The 21,641-nt window shown below is 41.3% G+C and overlaps 1 protein-coding gene across 2 annotated transcripts; it reads left to right on the top strand.

Moving 5' to 3' along the window:
* The first annotated feature begins 4,855 nt into the window (after positions 1-4,855).
* Positions 4,856-20,537, top strand: POGLUT2 (protein O-glucosyltransferase 2). 2 transcript variants are annotated; one of them, XM_024194164.1, is made up of 11 exons: positions 4,856-5,005; positions 5,196-5,427; positions 8,959-9,164; positions 10,391-10,596; positions 11,650-11,727; positions 14,616-14,788; positions 16,968-17,205; positions 17,672-17,881; positions 18,340-18,429; positions 18,966-19,070; positions 20,288-20,537. In XM_024194164.1, the coding sequence occupies exons 2-11, from the start codon at positions 5,246-5,248 to the stop codon at positions 20,303-20,305; spliced, it is 1,506 nt and encodes a 501-aa protein (XP_024049932.1). In that variant the 5' UTR covers positions 4,856-5,005; positions 5,196-5,245; the 3' UTR covers positions 20,306-20,537. The 2 variants fall into 2 exon arrangements, with proteins under 2 accessions (XP_024049932.1, XP_029769518.1); XM_029913658.1 differs by having other exon boundaries at positions 4,856-5,427.
* The last annotated feature ends 1,104 nt before the right edge of the window (positions 20,538-21,641 follow it).

Raw genomic sequence — 21,641 nt, 5'->3', positions numbered from 1 at the left:
GAGTGGCCGCGGCGCGGGCGCCGCTTCTCCCCCTCCCTCCCAGGCTTTCAAGCCTGGGAGGGAGGGGGAGCAGCGGCGCGTGAAACAGCTGTTTCGCGCGCTGCGGCCGCTCGGGATCTCCCCCTCCCTCCCAGGTTTGAGAGCCTGGGAGGGAGGGCGAGTAGCGGCAGTAGCAGCGGAGGTGAGCTAGGGCGGCCGGGGCACACTTTTAGGGGTGGCATTCTGTTGCCGGCCATGCCGCCCCTAAAAATGTGCCACCCCAAGCACCAGCTTCTTTTGCTGGTGCCTAGAGCCGGCCCTGGTCAGGATAACTCTGTTTTTCCTACTACCTTCAGCAATGTATACAGATTAATAGAGTTGCTGCCCTTCTGTCCAGGGTCCAGTAACCAGGGCTGGTTTCAGTAATACATCTAGGGTCTCTTTCTAAAATAAATAACATGTGTGACCCAAGCCCATCTAAAACCTTCTCTCCCACCCCATTTCACAAATTTAAAACCTAAATACCCTTGTTACCTTTCCATAATGATCAAAACCATAAAGTGAGGAACATGATAAGCCCCCTCACTCTTACATAACTTAGCTTATTGAAGACCCAGAGAGTGTACAATACAATCCTCAACCACCTGTAATCTCACCCATGAATTCAGATAGGTCTACTGGTATTTAAGCAGACACTAGAATCCTGTCTGCTTCAAACTAACTCCACCTATATCTTGTAGCCACCCAGACTAGTACCACAGACCCAGCATCAACGCTAGATAACACACAGAGCTCAGCATTTCTAAGTAGACAAAGCAAGACACCTGAACCAAATCCACAGGGATGTTTTGGTTTCTCTACCCTACCAGAGTGAGAGTCTAATACCTCTCAGTTCAGGGTGGCTCACATTCCCCAGGCTATCCCTTTCCAAATTTCTCCCCACTTTCATAAATATATGTACCTGTACATATGAAATAATATCATTTCCAAAAACAGACCACAAACTCTTAACAATACAATAAAACACTATACTTACATACAATAATTAAATTACAATCAACTTGGAAAAAATATTTAAAGTAGTTACAGGACAGGTACTATGCCAGCTTCTGCCATTTTTTTTAACAATAATATTTTCCTATTTTAAAACTGTTTATTTCCTACCCTGTTACATAAGAATATAAGAACGGCCATACTGGGTCAGACCAAAGGTCCATCTAGCCCAGTATCCTGTCTACTGACAGTGGCTAATGCCAGGTGCCCCAGAGGGAGTGAACCTAACAGGTAATGATCATAGAATCATAGAATATCAAGGTTGGAAGGGACCTCAGGAGGTCATCTAGTCCAATCCCCTGCTCAAAGCAGGACCAATTCCCAACTAAATCATCCCAGCCAGGGCTTTGTCAAGCCGGGCCTTAAAAACCTCCAAAGAAGGAGACTCCACCACCTCCCTAGGTAACGCATTCCAGTGCTTCACCACCCTCCTAGTGAAAAAGTTTTTCCTAATATCCAACCTAGATCTCCCCCACTGCAACTTGAGACCATTGCTCCTTGTTCTGTCATCTGCCACCACTGAGAACAGCCGAGCTCCATCCTCTTTGGAACCCCCCTCAGGTAGTTGAAAGCAGCTATCAAATCCCCCCTCATTCTTCTCTTCTGGAGACTAAACAATCCCAGTTCCCTCAGCCTCTCCTCATAAGTCATGTGCTCCAGACCCCTAATCATTTTTGTTGCCCTCCGCTGGACTCTTTCCAATTTTTCCACATCCTTCTTGTAGTGTGGGGCCCAAAACTGGACACAGTATTCCAGATGAGGCCTCACCAATGTCGAATAAAGGGGAACGATCACGTTCCTCGATCTGCTGGCAATGCCCCTACTTATACAGCCCAAAATGCCGTTAGCCTTCTTGGCAACAAGAGCACACTGTTGACTCATATCCAGCTTCTCGTCCACTGTGACCCCTAGGTCCTTTTCTGCAGAGCTGCTACCCAGCCATTCGGTCCCTAGTCTGTAACAGTGCATGGGATTCTTCCGTCCTAAGTGCAGGACTCTGCACTTGTCCTTGTTGAACCTCATCAGGTTTTTTTTGGCCCAATCCTCTAATTTGTCTAGGTCCCTCTGTATCCGATCCCTACCCTCTAGTGTATCTACCACACCTCCCAGTTTAGTGTCATCTGCAAACTTGCTGAGAGTGCAGTCCACACCATCCTCCAGATCATTAATAAAGATATTAAACAAAACCGGCCCCAGGACCGATCCTTGGGGCACTCCGCTTGAAACCAGCTGCCAACTAGACATGGAGCCATTGATCACTACCCGTTGAGCCCGACGATCTAGCCAGCTTTCTATCCAATGTTCTATCTAACGTTGCTCCAATAAGGGAAGGATAAGGTGTTTCCCATGAGAGTGATCAGAGGAGATCAGGAACAGGCCAAAGTATAAGGTAATCAAGTTTCTGTACAATATTAACTGAAAAAAATAAGTTTACCTTCTGATTTAATGGCGATATAGTATCAGTGGCAGAATCAATGGGAAAAATCTGGACTCTCTGTTCCATGTAAGTATGAAAGTTCAGAAGTGCTGTCACAAGATCCTGAACGAAAGCCAAAGCCTGACCAGCAATGTCCCGCAACTTCAGCTGACATCTTCTATTGTCAAGTGATCTCTCTCCTGCCATCCATCTCCACCCTCTGACAAACAGAGGCTAGGGACACCATTTCTTACCCATTCTGGCTAATAGCCATTAATGGACTTAACCTCCATGAATTTATCCAGTTCTCTTTTAAATGCTGTTATAGTCCTAGCCTTCACAACCTCCTCAGGTAAGGAGTTCCACAAGTTGACTGTGTGCTGTGTGAAGAACTTCCTTTTATTTGTTTTAAACCTGCTGCCTATTAATTTCATTTGGTGACCCCTAGTTCTTGTATTATGGGAATAAGTAAATAACTTTTCCTTATCTACTTTCTCCACATCACTCATGATTTTATATACCTCTATCATATCCCCCCTTAGTCTCCTCTTTTCCAAGATGAAGAGTCCTAACCTCTTTAATCTCTCCTCATATGGGACCCGTTCCAAACCCCTTATCATTTTAGTTGCCCTTCTCTGAACCTTTTCTAGTGCCAGTATATCTTTTTTGAGATGAGGCAACCACATCTGTACGCAGTATTCAAGATGTTGCTGTTTGAAAGACCCACACAAATACAGAACCTAAGAGTTGGAGCCTCAAACAGATTTAGGCACCTAATTATCACTTTAGATACCTAAATCCAATATTTAGACCTCCAATAACCCTGCTTGACTATCTCCTAATCACGTAGGTGCCTAAAATACTTAGGCATCTAAGTTTCTGATAAAGGTCCCCTAAAAATATGGCAGTGATTATGCAAACAGCCATTTAATCCTGACACTAGGATGTCTAAATCTAGGCAGGATCCTCAAAATAGGATCCTCAAAATCTAACCTGTGAGGCCTGATTCAGTAGGTGTTCTTAGAGGCTGACCAACAGATCAGGCACTTCACAAAACATAAGGTATCACCCCCACCTTATAACCTTTAGCCTTAGGGTGACCAGACAGCAAGTGTAAAAAACTGGGGGTAATAGGAGGCTATATAAGAAAAAGACCCAAAAATCAGGACTGTCCCTATAAAATTGGGACATCTGGTCACCCTATTTAGCCTAGAAGTTAGAACACTTATCCAGGATATAGGAGACCCAGATTCAAATGCCTTGTCTGCAGGAGGTTGTTCAATCAACATCTTGTGCAAGTGCTGTATCTGCTGAGCTATGAGGTGTTCTAGGCCAAGTTTTTCTCAGTCCTATTTAAGCTATTCTGCTGTGTGTAACTAATGAAATATATATTAGAGCAGGGACTTGAAAAGTGCCCTAAACACAGGGCTGGTCAATCATTTGCATGCTTTCTCTGGCCCAATTAATGCTAATTATTTATACACACTTGGGTCAAACAGTTTCAACAGGAGCAACTGAGAAAGCCCCATCCTAGACTGCCCATAGCCCAGTAGTTAGGGTGCTCTATTGAAAGACAAGTTTAAATCCTTATTTCCCATCAGGCAGAAGAAGGATTTGAGCTTTATGTCTCCCCCATCCTGGTTTGGGGCGCTAACAACAGGGCTAATAGTTTTCTATATCAGCAACACTACCTCTTTTTTTTGCAAGAAAGGACTTGGGCATCCAGCTTCAGGAGGGAGTTCACAGCTATGAATCCTAACCAGAGATAGGCGCCAAAGCCCCTTTGAGGAGATGTAGGCAAAACTCCTTTCCTGGGCATTCCCTATTGGCTAGCTTGGGTGGCTCCCTGCTCAGCATTGCTGGCTTTTGTGGATCCCATTCTTAGGCACCTAATTCTCCCTGTGCATCCCTAACTCAGGGTTGTGGATTCCATTAGGCAACAGGACACCTAAATTTAGGTGTTGTAGCACTGAGTATAAATGGATCTAGCCCTAACTATGGACTATAAAGGAAACAGAGAAGCTATGTCCATACAATATAATGTTAAATACATAAAGTAAACAAACTGAAAACGTTAATTTCAAAAACCTTTCACTTGTAACCTTGTGTGTTACTCGCAGGCAATAATAGGTACAACATTTTCGGACAGAAGTGTAAGTTTTAAGCTGACAGTGTCCCATTTAAACTTGTACTTGCAGTACGCTGCAAATGTCTGCACTCTTGTTTGAAATAACGTGAAGGCTCTCTCGCCCGCCCAAACCATACTGGTAATGAGTGTGAGTGGTGAAGTACAAGACTGCTGTGATTCTTGTTGCTGGACTACATTTCCCAGCATTACTGCTCAGCCTGGGAAGTGAGACAATATCATTATTCATTCGGAAGAAGTTTTGTTGGACCAATGAAACAATCCCCTTTCCTCTCCTGCCCGCTCAGACTGACGATAGGGTTAACCCGAAGATGCTGTTCCAGCTCCAGGGTTAAAGGCAGAAGAATCGATACACACAGAGACAAAGAAACAGGGACACGGCAGCAGCTCCTGATTGTGTCTACTCTGTGGTAACTAATGTAGTTAACTAGCTTCTCCGCTGTAGTCTGCTTAGGGGGAAAGTGGAAATAGTCAAGACTTCTTTGAAACAAACAAGTTAACGCTAAGTCAAGGCAGATGTGTAACTGAGCAGATGTGATTGCAGCCGTAACCGAGACACAAGTTACACTTCAGCACACGTTTTCTACCCCTTCTCTGCAGCTTGGCCTGTCTTCTTGTTGGTGTTTTTCCCTGAAGAGGAAATCTTGTAAATGTTTAGCATTTGGCTGCTTTGTTATTTAACGCTTGGAACAATTCCCGAGTTCACTGTATCGGGTGAAGGAAACCAGCTGAGTCCGGAGAACAGTTTAATATGGGGACCTGGTCTGAGAGCAGATGTTGTCCTCCCTGCTCGATATTTTTATGTTCAGGCTTTGGACACTGAAGGGCAGAGGTAAGCATGACAGCACCTTATCACTCACAGCAACTTTAAATTGTGTTTCTGGCCAAAAAGTTTAAAAATGGCACTTTCTTACTTCACAGGTCTAAATACTCATGAGGCTCCCATCCCCACAGTATCTGAATTTAAAATTAGAAATGACTATGTTCCCTCGCTGGCATTCCCAAGGCCCTTTCCCCAGAAATATTTAAGCATTGTGCAACTTTACTCAAATTACACACATGCTTAAGTGTTCTGAGGATCTGGGTCCAAGTCATACCTACAGGATTTCCTTGACAAAATAACTTTTACTACTTTTCCTCCAGTTACACTGCAGAGCCAGACCCCTCACATCTAGATTACATTCCATTGTGTTTTGTACATCACCAGTAGAATTGGCCCTACCCTCTCTTCAGAGCCACATGGGTATGCCTGTATATATTGGCTCTCTTGTTATTTAATTAAGAAAGCTGCTTAATTTGCCTTTCTTGCAGAAAAGGATATTAATGTTGAAGGCCCCAAATCTGACTTATATTTTTATGCCTTATATCTCTTTGTAAACTTTGTTTAATTGTCATGTGTCAAAATGCTCTAATGTTATTTTAATTAAATGAATTCCAACAGACCTTACTCCTGGAAATCAGTGTACTTGCACAATACATGAAGGAAAAATATTCAGTAAAGATTCAAGAATCCCTGTTGGTACATAAAGCTGTGATTCCATAGACATCATTTGAGTTGCACCTCCCTCCCCCATCCACCAGCAGTTAATTTGGCCCTGAGATTTTATTTTTAAGCTTCCGTTGGGATATTATCCACAGTAAGAAAAAAAATAATATACGTTTAAAAAACCTATGACGATCTTTTCAAAATCTCCTGCTCCATTGCCCTAATATAAAAATTGCCATTTCACCTCAAGGCATCATACAGGATGTGAGATGGGGAAAGAAAATGAAAATTGGGTTACAGACAAAATAGAAGCGTCTTGGCCCAGCAAACAAGTTACAGCTAATTCTCCCTTGTCAAGCCTATATATATAAGAAACTGGTCAGATTAAGTTATGGTGTGACCTCTAGACTTTCCTGCTTCTTTCCATTGCCACACAAACCAGTAATCCCCACAAACATGTAAGTATCAGATCTGTGAATCCATTTAAAATAATTGCTTATTAAATACTGTATAGAACATTAAAGAAACCTAGCAACGTTTTGAGACAACCTAAAGCTTAATTCAAAGATTGAAATTAGTGAGCCAGATCATCTCTAGACAGGAAAAACCCAGCAGAGAACAGGAAACCCATGACTTGCCACTTGTGGCATTTTCACCAAAATATTCCATGAAGAGGTAGGGCTTGTTCCCTCTATCCCCTCATGGAACTGGCAGAGGGACTGGAGGAAATTTTCAGAGGCACCAATGGCAGTGGGAGTTAAATGTCAGTGGGAGTTCGGCATCTAAATGTCATTTATTGCTTTGAAAATCTCCTCAGCCCCTTAAACTTGCAAATTCCCTAAAATCTGAGGAGGCCAGATCCATTTGGACAGAGAGTCTGTATGCTTTGGCACTGCTTCCCAGACCCTTCCCCTTCTTTAACAGGAGCACAGCTTCTAAAGGACCCAAGCTGCCATTGCGTCCCTACAGGTTGCTATCCACAAACCCCTTCCCAAGGAGAATGTACAGTTTCATTCAACAGAGTGGGGAATCCATGTAAAGTAACAGCAATGAGATTAGCATTATCTTATGTGGGGATTCCCTCAAGGTTGCCAGGGTGAACAATGCCACCTTGTCCCAGACAGCAGATACCTCCTAACCAAACCCCCACACTCTGTAGAGTTCCTAGTATCTTAGTGAGGTACTGGGAAGGGATGATGCTAGAAAGCTGTCCCTTTTAGCTCTGGTAGCCCACATCCTTCAAACACAGCATAGATTTGATCAAAGAAGTAGAGATGGACAATCTTGTTTAATACCTGGTAGCACAAACCGTTGTTACAGTTGTAAAACTGTTCCCTGCATTCATAACTTTCCAAGCCATTCACTTTTTAGGCTGAATTTTTCTAGATTTGGTGTCTATACATTGTGAAGTTCTTTTTAAAGTTTGAGCAAAATCCCGTAAACATTTTTTTTATTTATGGGACACTCCTAAAGTTCTTCTATTTCTATCCTGAGATTTATATTTGAGATATTCTGACTTCCTGTATAAACAAGAGATTATCTTCAAATGTTTAGATATTGTACTCAATTCTTTTCCCCACATCTGTTGTTAAAGACTATATATCTTTCCATAAGACCTACAAAGCAAGCCAAATTTGAAGAAATTTGGTTCAGTAGCTGTAAAGTTACCAAAGTGTAAAATTTGCAAAGTGAAACTTGTTCTTACAGTTTCCATACCTACTCAGCGTCACTCATCTGGAGGGCACAGTCACTTGGTCACTCATGCCAGTTGAAATGTCACTCATAAGTAGTGCTGCAGGTAATAAGAAAAGTTTTTGTCTTCAGCTCCTACTCTCATTTACTGGCGCTTCTGAGCAGGCAGCCAAGATTTCCACCTCCCGTTTTTCTTGCTGCTCCACAACCACCTCTATGAATTGGGGCAAGAAGTGAAGAGGAATAGGTGGCCAGTACTGCTGCTTTTTTGTGAGGTAAACAGGATCAGTGGGGTTAGAAAGAAATTAAAGAAAAAGGAAAGAGTGAGAGGGAGACTTTACCAAACCAGGAAGAGGACCAATGGAAAAGGGGATGTGGGAGAGAAAGGGTCTGGTGGTAAAGAGAGAGAGGGGTGAAGGAAAGAGAAAGGAAAAGGACCCTCTGCAAAGATAGTCTTGTGGTTAATACATAGGACTGATTGCTAGGAATCGTGGGTCCCATGCTTCCACTGGCTCTCCATGTGATGTTGAGAGAGTCACTTCACCCTCCTCCCCACAAAAGTAGTACACTCCTATTTCCCAGGTAGGGGGAAGCACTTTAAGACCCTAGAATGGGAGGATTGCTGTTCATTTATTAATACCAGAAGGGAGAGAAGTGCTGAATCAGAAGAGCTCATTTACCTCACAAGCTCATATCTGCAGAAACGTCACTGGGCAAGGAGGTACTTTGGCTTTGAACTAGTTCACTTGTAGGGGCAGGACGTCTCAATGGTCTGTTGAGTCACTATGGTCCGAATTTTCAGAAGGGCTCAGACCTCACACTCAGGGACAGATTTTCAAAACTGCTTGGCTCTCATTTAGGCACCAAAATAAGAAGATAGATTTTCATAAGAGCTCAGTACATTGGGTGCTAAGGTCTATTGAAATCTGCCCATTGGTGCCACAGTGGAAGCTGCTGCCTACTGAGCACTTTTGAAAATCCAGGCCTTATTTAGGTGTCTAAATTGGAGCTGAAGTCTTTGGAAAATCTGGGCACTGAGCACTTGGAAATATTGCACAATCTAGGTCTCACTAAACTAAAGTCAATGGCAATCTTTCCATTGACTTTAACTGGCATTGGATCAGATACTAAGAAAACTGTTACGTAGTCACTTCTTAATCACGATTGTACTTGTTCCCTGTGTAGGTTTACTTTCTCGCCAGGAGCAAATACATTCCAGGTGAAGATCACTGCTCCTGATGAGCAGTTCACTCGGATAGGAGTGCAGATATTAGACAGAAAAGATGGCTCCTTCATTGTGAGGTACAGAATGTATGCAAGCTACAAAAACCTGAAGATAGAAATCAAAGTCGAAGACAAACATGTTGCCAAGTCTCCATATATTTTAAAAGGTACAAAGAATTACATAATACAACTTTATTTTACATAGTGGGTTTTTTCGTACAAACTGTAGCCCAAAATGCTTTACAGTACTAGGATCTGATCCTGCAAGTTGCTGAGGCTCGGGTTCACAAAGGTACTTAGGCACCCAATTCCCAGTTTTAGGTTCTACTGCAATCCACAATCCCCACTCAGCTTCCCCTGAACCCTGAAGACACCTAAACTCACTCAGGCTATGTCTACACAGGGATAAAAGCCTGCAGCATGGCCATGGCTAGCCCAGATCAGCTGACTTGGGCTCATGGGCCTCAGGTTCTAGGACTGAAAAATTGCTGTGTAGACAGACATTCGGGCTTGGGCTAGAACCCAAGCTCTGGGATCCTGAAAGGGTGGAGGGTCCCAGACCTGAGGCTCTAGACCAAGCTCGAATGTCTGCACAGCGATTTTTCAGTTCCAGAGCCTGAGCCCCATGAGCCCAAGTCAGCTGCCCTGGCCAGCCATGGGTTTTTTATCTCTGAATAGACATACCTTCAGCACCTAAGCTTTTGTGTAAAAATTCCCTAGGTGCCTATGTTTCTGCCTCTGAACATGTACACTGCTGCCTCACTCAAGGCATCCAGACATCTATCTCCCACCAAGGGGCCAGAGTGATCCACAGATTGGGAAAAACAAGCATGTGTATCTTGCCTGCAGCGGCCAATCTGGTAGGCATGCTCAGAGGCTGCCTAACTCCACACAAAATGACAATTAGGAGAACCAAGCCCTCCTTTTAACCATTAGCCCAATAGGCAGGGTATTCAACTGGGATATGAGATACCACTAGTTCAGGTCCCCTGTCGCCTGATAAAGACAAGGGATTTGAACAGGGACCTGCCACCTCTTCTGCCCACATCAGGCAAGACAGGCAGGCAAACGCCTATCTTCCCCTAGTTTCAGGATAACCCTGGGCCTCAGGCAGGAGATAGGTTCTTTTATTCTGAACAGAGTATCCATACGGGGCAGTTATTCTAGAATAGCTAAATTATACCAGAACAGTTATGCTGTTCCATTTCCCCTTTGTAGACAAGGGCCTAAGAGTCTAATTTACATGCTAAGGGGGCTGGAACAAAGTGTAACTTACATTATATTATACTGATTCACCTCTGAATTTGTCTCAAAGTCCAGGGTAACTAACTTCTGAATTCAATATCTTGTCTGTGTTGCACATTAAAATAAAAATTTGTGGTGTGTACAACAGGCCCTGTTTACCATGAGAATTGTGACTGCCCTCGCGAAGACAGCACTGCATGGCTGGAAGATATGAGCTGCCCTCAAGCCATTCCACAGATTCAGAGAGACCTAGCACATTTTCCCACTGTTGATCCAGATAAGATTGCAAAGGAAATTCCACAACGGTTTGGACAAAGACAGAGCTTGTGTCACTATACCATAAAAGATAACAAGGTACAGTATGTGATTTAGCTGAAGTATTAAAAGGAGGCTTCTAGCTAGTCATATATTTAGGCTGGTTAGCACTTTCCATTATAAAGGATTCTTTTGACCTTTTCTTTGAGAAGCTCTCACACCTCCATTGTTTGCTTCATTATCCCTCAAATATAATATTTAACTCTTATATAGTGTTTTTCATCTGTAGAACTCAATACTTCCTTCCTTTGTAAGGTGTTTTACATCCATGTTATAGATGGGGCAGTTGAAACACAGAAAGGCAAATTACTTTGCCCACAGTCACACAGCAGATCAATAGTAGAGTTAGGAGTAGATCCAAATGTCCTGACTCCCGGTTCAGTTTCCTGTCCACTAGGCTTTACAAGAGTTTTGAATACTAATCAATTTTGTATGGTGTGGTGGTCTAAGAATCCTCAACTCCTGCTAACAAAACTCTACTAATTTCAGAAGAGCTTCTAGTGGTGTATTGGAAACTGCTAAAATTACAAGCTAGCAGTTTAAATGTAAGGTGTTTCCTAGCCCTGCTTGCACATTAGGGGGCTTTATAGGGAAGCATGCAATCTTGTGCAATAAGTCAAAGAACCAACCTAGCACAAGGTAGGGTGGGTTGTGCCTCTCTAGTTGTGCAGCCTGCCTTCTTTCTCTCTGTTTTTGGTTCTTTTGTGTGTTAAAGTTTTGGATTCCTAGAAATAAAGTAGTGTTACATCGCAACCTTTCAGAGAGAATATTTTATATTTTTGTCTACCTTGTCTGTATGCCATGAACATAATCTGGGAAAGGAGTGCAGTAGAGTCAGGCTTGAAAGTGATGAGTTTCTGTTTACAGGGGATCATTTTTAAAGGTGACTGCAAAGGACAAAAAATGTGTGCCCCTTTTTTTGCTTCATCAGAGAGGTAGGACATTCCAAGGCCTCCTAAAATTATTTGAAGTTATATAAAGGTGAAGCCATACAATCTGTCTGATTGTTTACTGTGGAAACAGGTAAGCTCCAATAATGTATTTTTCCCCCAAGCAAAAACACTAATGCAATAACTTTTGGATTATTTTTAGGTTTATATAAGGACCCATGGTGAGCATGTAGGCTTCAGGATTTTCATGGACGCTATACTACTTTCTTTGACTAGAAAAGTGAGTATATATTAGTTTTATATATTGTATATGATAGTGTTTAACTATCAAAACATTCCCCGAAATCTTTATTACAGTTTTGTTGATGCCTCCGCAACAATAAAGAAAACACCACTGTTCTTGTTCTCTTATTTTTATTACTTTCACATTAATAAGTAATAAGCTAGCAGGATTGTTCCTAATGAAGTTGGATGTTCTGGTATGCTCTTTGATTAGTCTGCAGAATGTAACTTACAAATGTTAATTATCGGCAATGTTGTTTTAACTATGCTGGTCCCAGAACATTAGAGAGATGAGGTAGGTGAGGTAATATCTTTTATTGGACCAACTTCTGTTGGTGAAAGAGACAAGCTTTCGAGCTTACACAGAGTGTGTTAAGGTATGTATTCTGGACTCTCTCCTCAGATCAACCTGTGGGTCAACACTTTTCACAAAAAGATCACTCCATATCTGACCCCTCAGTCCTCGTCCTCAAATAAAATCTGCACAACACCTTCAAAAGACGAGCCTGGGAGCTTAAATTAAGTTTGCTAGACATTGAAAATCATGGAGTTAATAAATACATTGGATTTATGGCTTATTACAACAGTCTGTAACCCAGTAGTCCTCCTTTTTTTGTCCTATGACAGCAGAGATGTTAAGATGCCACTCCACCTTGAATGGTCTCTTACATGCTAACTACTTATGCTAAACGATTGCTTCCTCCTTCTATTTAACTGTGACACTCGGTGTACATTTCCCAGACCTGAAGAGGAGCTCTGTATAAACTCGAAAGCTTGTCTCTCTCTCACGAGCAGAAGCTGGTCCAATAAAAGATATTACCTCACCGACCTTGTCTCTCAAATATTAATTAGGCAGCAAGACCTTATGACAAAGGCCTATATAGGATTTAATAGAAAACAATTGTCCATAGGCTTTGTGAACCATCCTATAGGATTTAACAGAGAATTATATCACTGCTAATACATTTTGTAGGATGATTTAAACAAACCTTAGGGAATTTATATAATTCTCTATTAAATTCTATACACTGTGGAAAGAGGCCAGAGACAAAGAGAGGCTGGGGAAGATGTCCCCCAGTGGAGAAACCACAAAGCACTACCACACGCTATCTTTTGTGGACTGCCTGGTAAGCCCTTGCATAGGGGCATGGATGGGTAAGCAGGAGTGGGGTCACAGCACATAGTACTGTGGAGATCTGAGTATCACCGCTGCTCAGAGGGCAGCCTGGGGAAGCTGCCATAATTTAAATAAGCACCTAGGTTATAGCCCCAACTATACTCAAAATTAAATTTCTAGAGAATCCTATTTGTTTCATCCCTGTTCAGTTCTATACAACTTTTCCATTGGCTAATATGATTGAAGAACAAAAAAATCTATTGTGTTGAAGGAGAAAATTAGCCCCCAAATGACTCTGTGGTCTGAAAATGTAAACACTGATAATATGTAGTTTATAGCTTGTCCATTACAGTTATCGAATAGAACCAGTAGATGGCATTGTGTTCATAAAGATTATTCCTAAAGATTACAGCCTTTCCAGCTCTCTCTGAAGTGAAGACTCCCTTTTTTTAGTGAGAGCCAGATAGAACCCTATGTGTCTGTATGTAAACTGAAAATAAGAACTGGTCCTTTGTTTCTCTACCTCTAGAACTCCCATGCTTTTCTGCCTGTTCTTAACAGGGAATGCTTGCTAAAGGTTTCCCTGTGTTATCAAGTTAGAGAAAATAAACTTTGCTGTCCTTCCTCAACCATATGAGAGGGTGTATAAACCCTACTTGATATCTGGCAGAGGATTAGTTTCTATCTCTGTCTCTGAATGTAAGCTGAGTCAAAAACCTAATGTTTCTAATGCTTGGACAGCAGAGGAATCAAGACATGTTGCAATGTGGATGAGCCACAGTGAAATTAATTACCTTGCTGGTCTGAACAACAAAGCATTTAAGAAAAGTTTTACGTATGCACACGTTATGTAGAGGCAGTAATGTGCTTATAATTGCATATTATATATACGTGGGGACTTGGTCAATATTGGTAATTAATGTGTATGTAGATAATTGTTATCCATTTTTAGAAGATAGTTTTGTTTATATTTTGTGATCATTGATGAAGGAACAGTAGTTTTAGTCAGAATTAACATTATAGTACAGTGATGGAATAGGTATATCTTTTATTTAATAAGGCTAATGTGGTTTTATTATGTAGACAGTGTAAAATTAATTGTGTCCTTAAGTATTAATTTCCATCTATGTAAGATTTTGTAAATAGCACGGTACAACTACACTGCTGTCAGTTTGCAACCTTAATAGCTTTTGAAATGGAGGTTTTTGGTTTTGGAATACACCTCTACCCCGATATAACGCTGTCCTCAGAGCCAAAAAATCTTACTGCGTTATAGGTGAAACCGCGTTATATCGAACTTGCTTTGATCCACTGGAGTGCGCAGCCCCCCCCCCACCCCCCGGAGCACTGCTTTACCACGTTATATCCAAATTCGTGTTATATCGGATCACGTTATATCGGGGTAGAGGTGTATATACAAAGACCTGAGCATCATGAACAAGGAGAGAGGATGCTTTGTTATATCTAGAAGAGTAGCTTTTGTGTGATTCCTTTTGAAAACTAATTTGTTATAATGCTGCTTTGTTTTCTGACATGATAATAAAGATAGTTAAAACATGGATTTCTGTGAACAGCATTCCTGAAGCGTGATGAGCACTTGTTATAGTTTTTGAATATATTATAGCCTTGAACCTAACTTTTCCCTTAGACTTCTCTTATTGTACATAATTTCAAATACCATATTGATCAAGGAAAAAAAAGGGTATTCCTATGTATTAACACATACAATACACACTAACACATCAACACTATCATTTGTCTTCTTTTAGGTGAAAATGCCAGACGTAGAGTTTTTTGTTAATTTAGGGGATTGGCCTTTAGAGAAAAAGAAATCTACTCAGAACCTTCATCCCATCTTCTCATGGTGTGGATCCACTGAATCAAAAGACATTGTGATGCCAACCTATGATTTGACGGACTCAGTTTTAGAAACTATGGGCCGGTAAGAAACTATGTAAATTTTTCACAAAGCACTAAATATGAGTGAATGAGCTTCCAATAGACTCTTACATTACCAATACCTCAATAATTGTTGTACTATGTATTTATTCAAATTAATTTCTATGTGGACACTGAGACACCATTTTAGACCAGATAAGGTATACTGAATGTCTAAGTTTAGCTATTTTATCCTTTACATAATTGTTGTATTCCTTCAATGTCCTATTTCAGAAACCAGAGACCAAATGTAGTTCAATCAAAAACACTAAAAAATGTATTTTGTTACTGATGACACCTCTATCTGTCTCCTCACTACTCATGATGGTATCCTGAGAACGGTTGTCTTCAACTCTTCCCTGCATATTCAGGCTTTCTACAAATCTTGCTGCTTCTCTCTCCATAACATTTCTAAGATACCCGAGTGCCCCAGGGGTCGGTCCTGGGGCCGGTTTTGTTCAACATCTTTATTAATGATCTGGATGATGGGATGAATTGCACTCTCAGCAAGTTCGCAGATGACACTAAACTGGGGGGAGAGGTAGATATGCTGGAGGGTAGGGATAGGGTCCAGAGTGACCTAGACAAATTGGAGGATTGGGCCAAAAGAAATCTGATGAGGTTCAACAAGGACAAGTGCAGAGTCCTGCACTTAGGACGGAAGAATCCCATGCACTGCTACAGGCTGGGGAACGACTGGCTAAGCAGCAGTTCTGCAGAAAAGGACATGGGGATTACAGTGGATGAGAAGCTGGATATGAGTCAGTAGTGTGCCCTTGTTGCCAAGAAGGCTAAAGACATATTGGGCTGCATTAGTAGGAGCATTGCCAGCAGATCAAGGGAAGTGATTATTCCCCTCTATTTGGCACTGAAGCGGCCACATCTGGAGTATTGCGTCCAGTTTTGGGCCCCCTACTACAGAAAGGATGTGGACAAATTGGAGAGTCCAGCAGAGGGCAACGAGAATTATCAGGGGGCTGGGGCACATGACTTACGAGGAGAGGCTGAGGGAACTGGGTTTGTTTAGTTTGCAGAAGAGAAGAGTGAGGGGGGATTTGATAGCAGCCTTCAACTACCTGAAGGGGGAGTTCCAAAGAGGATGTAGCTAGGCTGTTCTCAGTGGTGGCAGATGACAGAACAAGGAGCAATGGTCTCAAATTGTAGTGGGGGAGGTCTAGGTTGGATATTAGGAAACACTATTTCACTAGGAGGGTGGTGAAGCACTGGAATGGGTTACCTAGGGAGGTGGTGGAATCTCCATCCTTAGAGGTTTTTAAGGCCCAGCTTGACAAAGCCCTGGCTGGGATGATTTAGTTGGTTTTGGTCCTGCTTTGAGCAGGGGTTTGGACTAGATGACCTCCTGAGGTCTCTTCCAACCCTAATCTTCTATGAGTCTATGATTCTTCTTTTAAAATACATATAGCCAAAACTCTCACGTAGGCCTTCATCTCGCATCTTGATTACTGTAAGATCCTCTTCTCAGGCCTCCCTAACACCTATGTTGCCTCTTCAGAACCATACAAAACCGGTTTTTAAGATGATGTTTCTTGTCCATGACTCTGAATCCATTTGAATCCTTCCCCCAGCTCACACTATTTCACTGCATTCAGTTCACCCTTCTTGTCCTTATCAAGACCCTTCACAGGTCTGTCCCTCTTTATTTGTGCATTCTGATCTCCTACTGCAGCACCTTCTTGCTGTCTCCTTCACTCTGGCAAAGAAAGCACCCTCATACACCCTTTGTCAGCCTCTCCCACAGCCATCTCCATACCTTCTTCCATGCTGTCCCTGGCACATAGAATGCTTCTCTGCACTGACCCACAAAGCCACTGATGTCTTCCTCCTTCAAATCTTTCCTCAAGATCCACCTGTGGCGTAAGATATCAACTAATGAATGGTAGCTTGAGAGTCAGATGGGGTTTGTTGGCACTTATTTTATCTATTACAATCATAAAAAGTTTACAAACATCTATTTGATTATAACCCTGCCTTTGTATGTCATCTGTCTTCTTAGATTGTAAACTTTTTTGAATAACAGCATTGAAATCAGTGGAAACGTGGTGTATAACTGTTGAGGGAGAATTGGGTCCAGAATTGTATTACAATAATATTTTAAAAGACTGGTGAATGAAAACTTCAAGAGTCTTCTTTTCTGAAATCACTTGTTCTCTCCTGACATCTAGAGTCAGCCTGGACATGATGTCTGTCCAGGCCAACACTGGGCCACCCTGGGAAGACAAGAATACTACAGCAATTTGGAGGGGACGTGACAGCCGCAAAGAGAGGCTTGAACTTGTAAAACTTAGTAGAAAATATCCAGATATCATAGATGCTGCTTTCACAAACTTTTTCTTTTTTAAACACGATGAAAGCCTTTATGGTCCCATTGTGAAGCATATTTCATTTTTTGATTTTTTCAAGGTAGGACATAAACTGCTATTTAGACCTTCTTGCAGACTTAACTCACCAGTGTTTGAGAATTTTCCTCCTCCCGCCTACCGTCTTTGTACATATTATACATATATATTAAAATACTTAACTTTTCAGGCACAACCTGTTTATGATTATCAGCTTTGACTTAGATTTTGAGGTTTTATAGGAACTTTCTGTCCAATCTAATCTCTAGATTCCATTTTATTGTTCCTCTGTCCTCACTGGTGATCATAGCTCCTCCCAATACAATATATTTAGCCAGTGGAACTAATCTCATCTGCTTATTAACAATAAAGATGACCTAAAATGCAATGCCTGTCTGGCTTAATCTGCATGTCTTAAAATGAGCAAGCCCCCTGCATTTAATATTCTCAGGATAAAAAAACTCCACAACACCAATCCCAGCTACCTGTTTTTAAAATGTTTATTAATCAATTCTTGTATGTTTTTGCAGTATAAATATCAAATTAATATTGATGGCACAGTAGCTGCATACAGATTGCCTTACCTGTTAGCAGGAAACAGTGTAGTACTGAAGCAAGACTCCTTCTACTATGAACATTTTTATAATGAGCTGCAGCCCTGGAAACACTACATTCCATTTAAAAATGACCTGAGTGACCTACTGGAGAAGCTACAGTGGGCAAAAGATCATGATGAAGAGGTAAATCTATATTAAAACACAGAGAAACATTTCCTGACAAACTAAAAGTAGGTGAATACAAGTTAATTTGTTTAAAAACAAACAAAACATTAGCAGGTCTTAAGAATGAGTGTCGCATATTATACCAATGGGGAAGCAAAACATATTTAGCTTGCGTATTCTTCTACAGTCATTAATTTGAAAATTTGAGTTTTTGATAAATTAAAGATGTATTTACATTGTAAGAACACCTTTCTTTCAACATTAAGATTATGTCAATTTTCAGTCTCCCTCGCATGTTATCAGTAATAAAGGTTTATTTATTATTTTATGGAGCAGTCACCATGGTGGTACCTAAACACTTGTCTACAAAATTGGACGGCTAATTACTAAAACTGCACATATTGTGTTACATTTCAGAATCACTGCTACCATCTCCAGAAATGTTCCTATATCAGGATTTTCCTTTTCTTTGACAGGCAAGGAATATTGCAAAATCAGGGCAAGAATTTGCAAGAAATAACCTCATGGGAGATCATGTATTCTGTTATTATTTCAAACTTTTCCAGGTCAGTATGTCAGACTACTAGAAAAAAAGTTATGTAGAAAGCATTTAGGAATATACAGATACTGGAAATCAGCCAGTCCAGAGATGAAGTCAGAAAGCAAAGAGTAACAATGGGAAACATTAAGTAGATTGTGGACATTCTGTGATGCTTATGCCCTAAAAGATCCCTTTAATGTTAGAGTGGCAGTTTGAGAGAGGCATTCCAGCTCCCATAAATCTCAATCTAATCTACAAGAAAATGTTCCCATGTTCCTCACACTAGCACTCAGCAATGATCTAAGAGCATAGTCTCATTCCCCTGTCCTCAGCTGAAAATGTCTGTGCATTAGCACTGAGGTTTTGACACTTCAGTGAGGCACCACATGGGATCTCTGACAGCAGTTAAGGATCAGCTTACCTTCTCTGTGATATGGTGGGCTTTTCTGAGAGCAAAGGAAGATTCTTTGGTCACACAGCTCTTACAAAATTATTGATCTGAGCTGTGAGATATTACAGGCCGTTAATAGAGTAAGAATACCTTCCTCTTTTTTGAATTAGGAATATGCCAATTTACAAGTGAGTGAGCCAAAAATCAGAGATGGCATGGAGAAGGTAGAGCAGCCTGACGATGACCTGTTTCCATGTACTTGCCACAGAAAGAAGGTATGGTCTGTACAACAAAGATCTGACCCCGTAAGTTGCTGAATGTCCTCAATTCCTATTTAATTGAGTGGGAGCTGAATGTGTCCAGCACCCAACATCATCAGGGCTCAAGATGAGTTTCATTCAGATTCTGATAACTAATGGACTAATGGAATCAGCAAAACAGCTGATTCACGCAGCAAGCCTGAGGGGGGGGGGGAAGCGGAGCGGCAGCGGCGCGCTCAGGGGAGCAGGCGGAGCGGAGGTGAGCTGTGGCAGTGGGGGGCAGTTCCTCTGCCCCCCCCCCAGGTTTACAAGCCTGGGAGGGAGGGGTAGGAGGGGAAATGCAGCGTGCCCGGGGGAGGAGGCAGGGCCGGGGATTTGGGGAAGGGGTTGGAATGGGGCGGGGAAGGGGTGGGGCTGGGGGGGGGGTACGGGAACATTTTTTTGCTTGGGGTGGCAAAAAACTTGGAGCTGGCCCTGGGTAGAGAACAGTAATAGAACAGAACAGTTTCAGTACGGCAATAATTTTGTCTGTGAAAGTCAAAAAAAGCCAGAAGTGTCAAGGTTTCTATTTTTAATTTAATCTTTTCTGGATTTTTGTAATATTATTTTAAATTTACTGGTTTGTAAAACTGCTGATAAAAACACTCTTTCAGTGGTTGGTTATAATTCCTGTAGAATAAATAAGAGCCCTGGCAGTGAGAATAATTTCCTTGAAAATGGATTGCCTCAGTGGTCACATGTTTTCAGAATTAAATAAATATTTGTAAGAGTAAACTAAATGACTCTAAAAGTTAATAGCTAATTTATAGTAAGTTCTTTGGGAGTATATCCCAATTCATTAAGTCAGACCCACTCAGCTGTGGCTGGCACAGACAAGGAATTCTGTATCGCATAGACCCTGTTGTGAGTGGAGGTTTGAGGATACAGCAGACATTCAGGACCCTCCTCCCACTCCGCCCTGCATACTTCAAAGAGTGTCTGTCAGCCACAAATAAGCCAGGGTAGAGGGAGGAAACAAACCAACCTGCACTTACTTGGATACAGTGGCCAATAAAGGACATGGAGAAGCTGCAGCCACTGTTTGAATCTGTGGCCTGAAACAGTGGCCAAAGAGGAATTGTTCCTTTCTGTCTCTTTAGAAAGGGAAAGGATCATTGAATTAAAGCAAGATATACAAGACTATATTGACTGTTAAAACTGCAGTAGTTAATATATTTCCTTCTTAATTACAGGCCAAAGATGAACTCTAACAGGAAGAAATAAAGTCATTTTTAGGAATGTTTACCTATCTTCAGAATCCCTTTAAAAGAAAATAAAAGGAAAATTATTTTATTAACAATTTCAATGGACAATACAAAACAGTGTGCAATAGTCTGAATGAGGAATACCTACCGATATTTTCCCTTTTATCATCAGTATCAATAGTACTTGCTGTTTTGAAATGTTTTTACAATTTTTTTTTTTTAATAAAGTCACCTTCATTTCAAAAAGCGATGTTGTTACTTCTAAGACCTGATTCTGCAAAGGGATGGTGAGCAGGCACCTTCCACAAACTGCTTTATGGACTCAATCCACATAGTATGTTAAGTCTAAACAAACTTTTCCTGGAGTTTGGCTTTAAACAACAACAAAAAGACTGTAAAGTAATAAAATTCAGTTCAAACCTCCTGAGCATGACTGCTCCAAGGGTTACTCTTTCAGGACTGCTTAGCCACACCTTCATTCCTCTCTGCACAGAGCCTATACTCTAAAAAGAGAATGCTATCCTGTCTACAGATTTTTTGCAACCAGCCTACAGAATTCTAGAGGAGGGATTCAATTTTATTGAACAGTTTAAAAACTTTTAGAAAAATAATTTTCTTTTAAATTCTCTGGAATTTGCCATAGTGGCTAATAATTGAAATATGTTTGGCAGTATCTAGAGAATTACAGTAGTACAGTAACTCCTTGCTTAACGTTGTAGTTATGTTCCTGAAAAATGCTACTTTAAGCGAAATGATGTTAAGCGAATCCAATTTCCCCATAAGAATTAATGTAAATAGAGGGGGTTAGGTTTCAGGGAAATTTTTTTCGCCAGACAAAAGACTATATCTAATCTAATCTATATATACACCTCTACCCCGATATAACGTGATCCGATATAACATGAATTCAGATATAACGCAGTAAAGCAGCGCTCCGGGGGGGCGGGGCTGCGCGCTCTGTCAGATCAAAGCAAGTTCGATATAAACGTGGTTTCACCTATAACGCGGTAAGATTTTTTGGCTCCCAAGGACAGCGTTATATCGGGGTAGAGGTGTATATTAATTATACATATATATATATATATATATACACACACACACACAGTATAAGTTTTAAACAATACTGTACACAGCAATGATGATTGTGAAGCTTGGTTGAGGTGGTGGAGTCAGAGGGTGGAACAGGGTGGAATATTTCCCAGGGAATGCCTTGCTTCTAAATGATGAATTAACACTCGGCTGAGCTCTCAAGAGTTAACACATCGTTGTTAGGCAGCATGAATGGAGGGAGGAGACACAATAGACGCATGGCACTAGCTGCAAACATTCCCTGCAGAAACTG

This window comes from Terrapene carolina, unplaced genomic scaffold, assembly GCF_002925995.2.
Source record: "Terrapene carolina triunguis isolate 2854851 unplaced genomic scaffold, T_m_triunguis-2.0 Scaffold21, whole genome shotgun sequence".
Lineage (NCBI taxonomy): Eukaryota > Metazoa > Chordata > Testudines > Emydidae > Terrapene > Terrapene triunguis.
The sequence above is the reverse complement of the archived record's forward strand: the minus strand, read 5'-3'. Positions and strand labels throughout refer to the sequence as shown.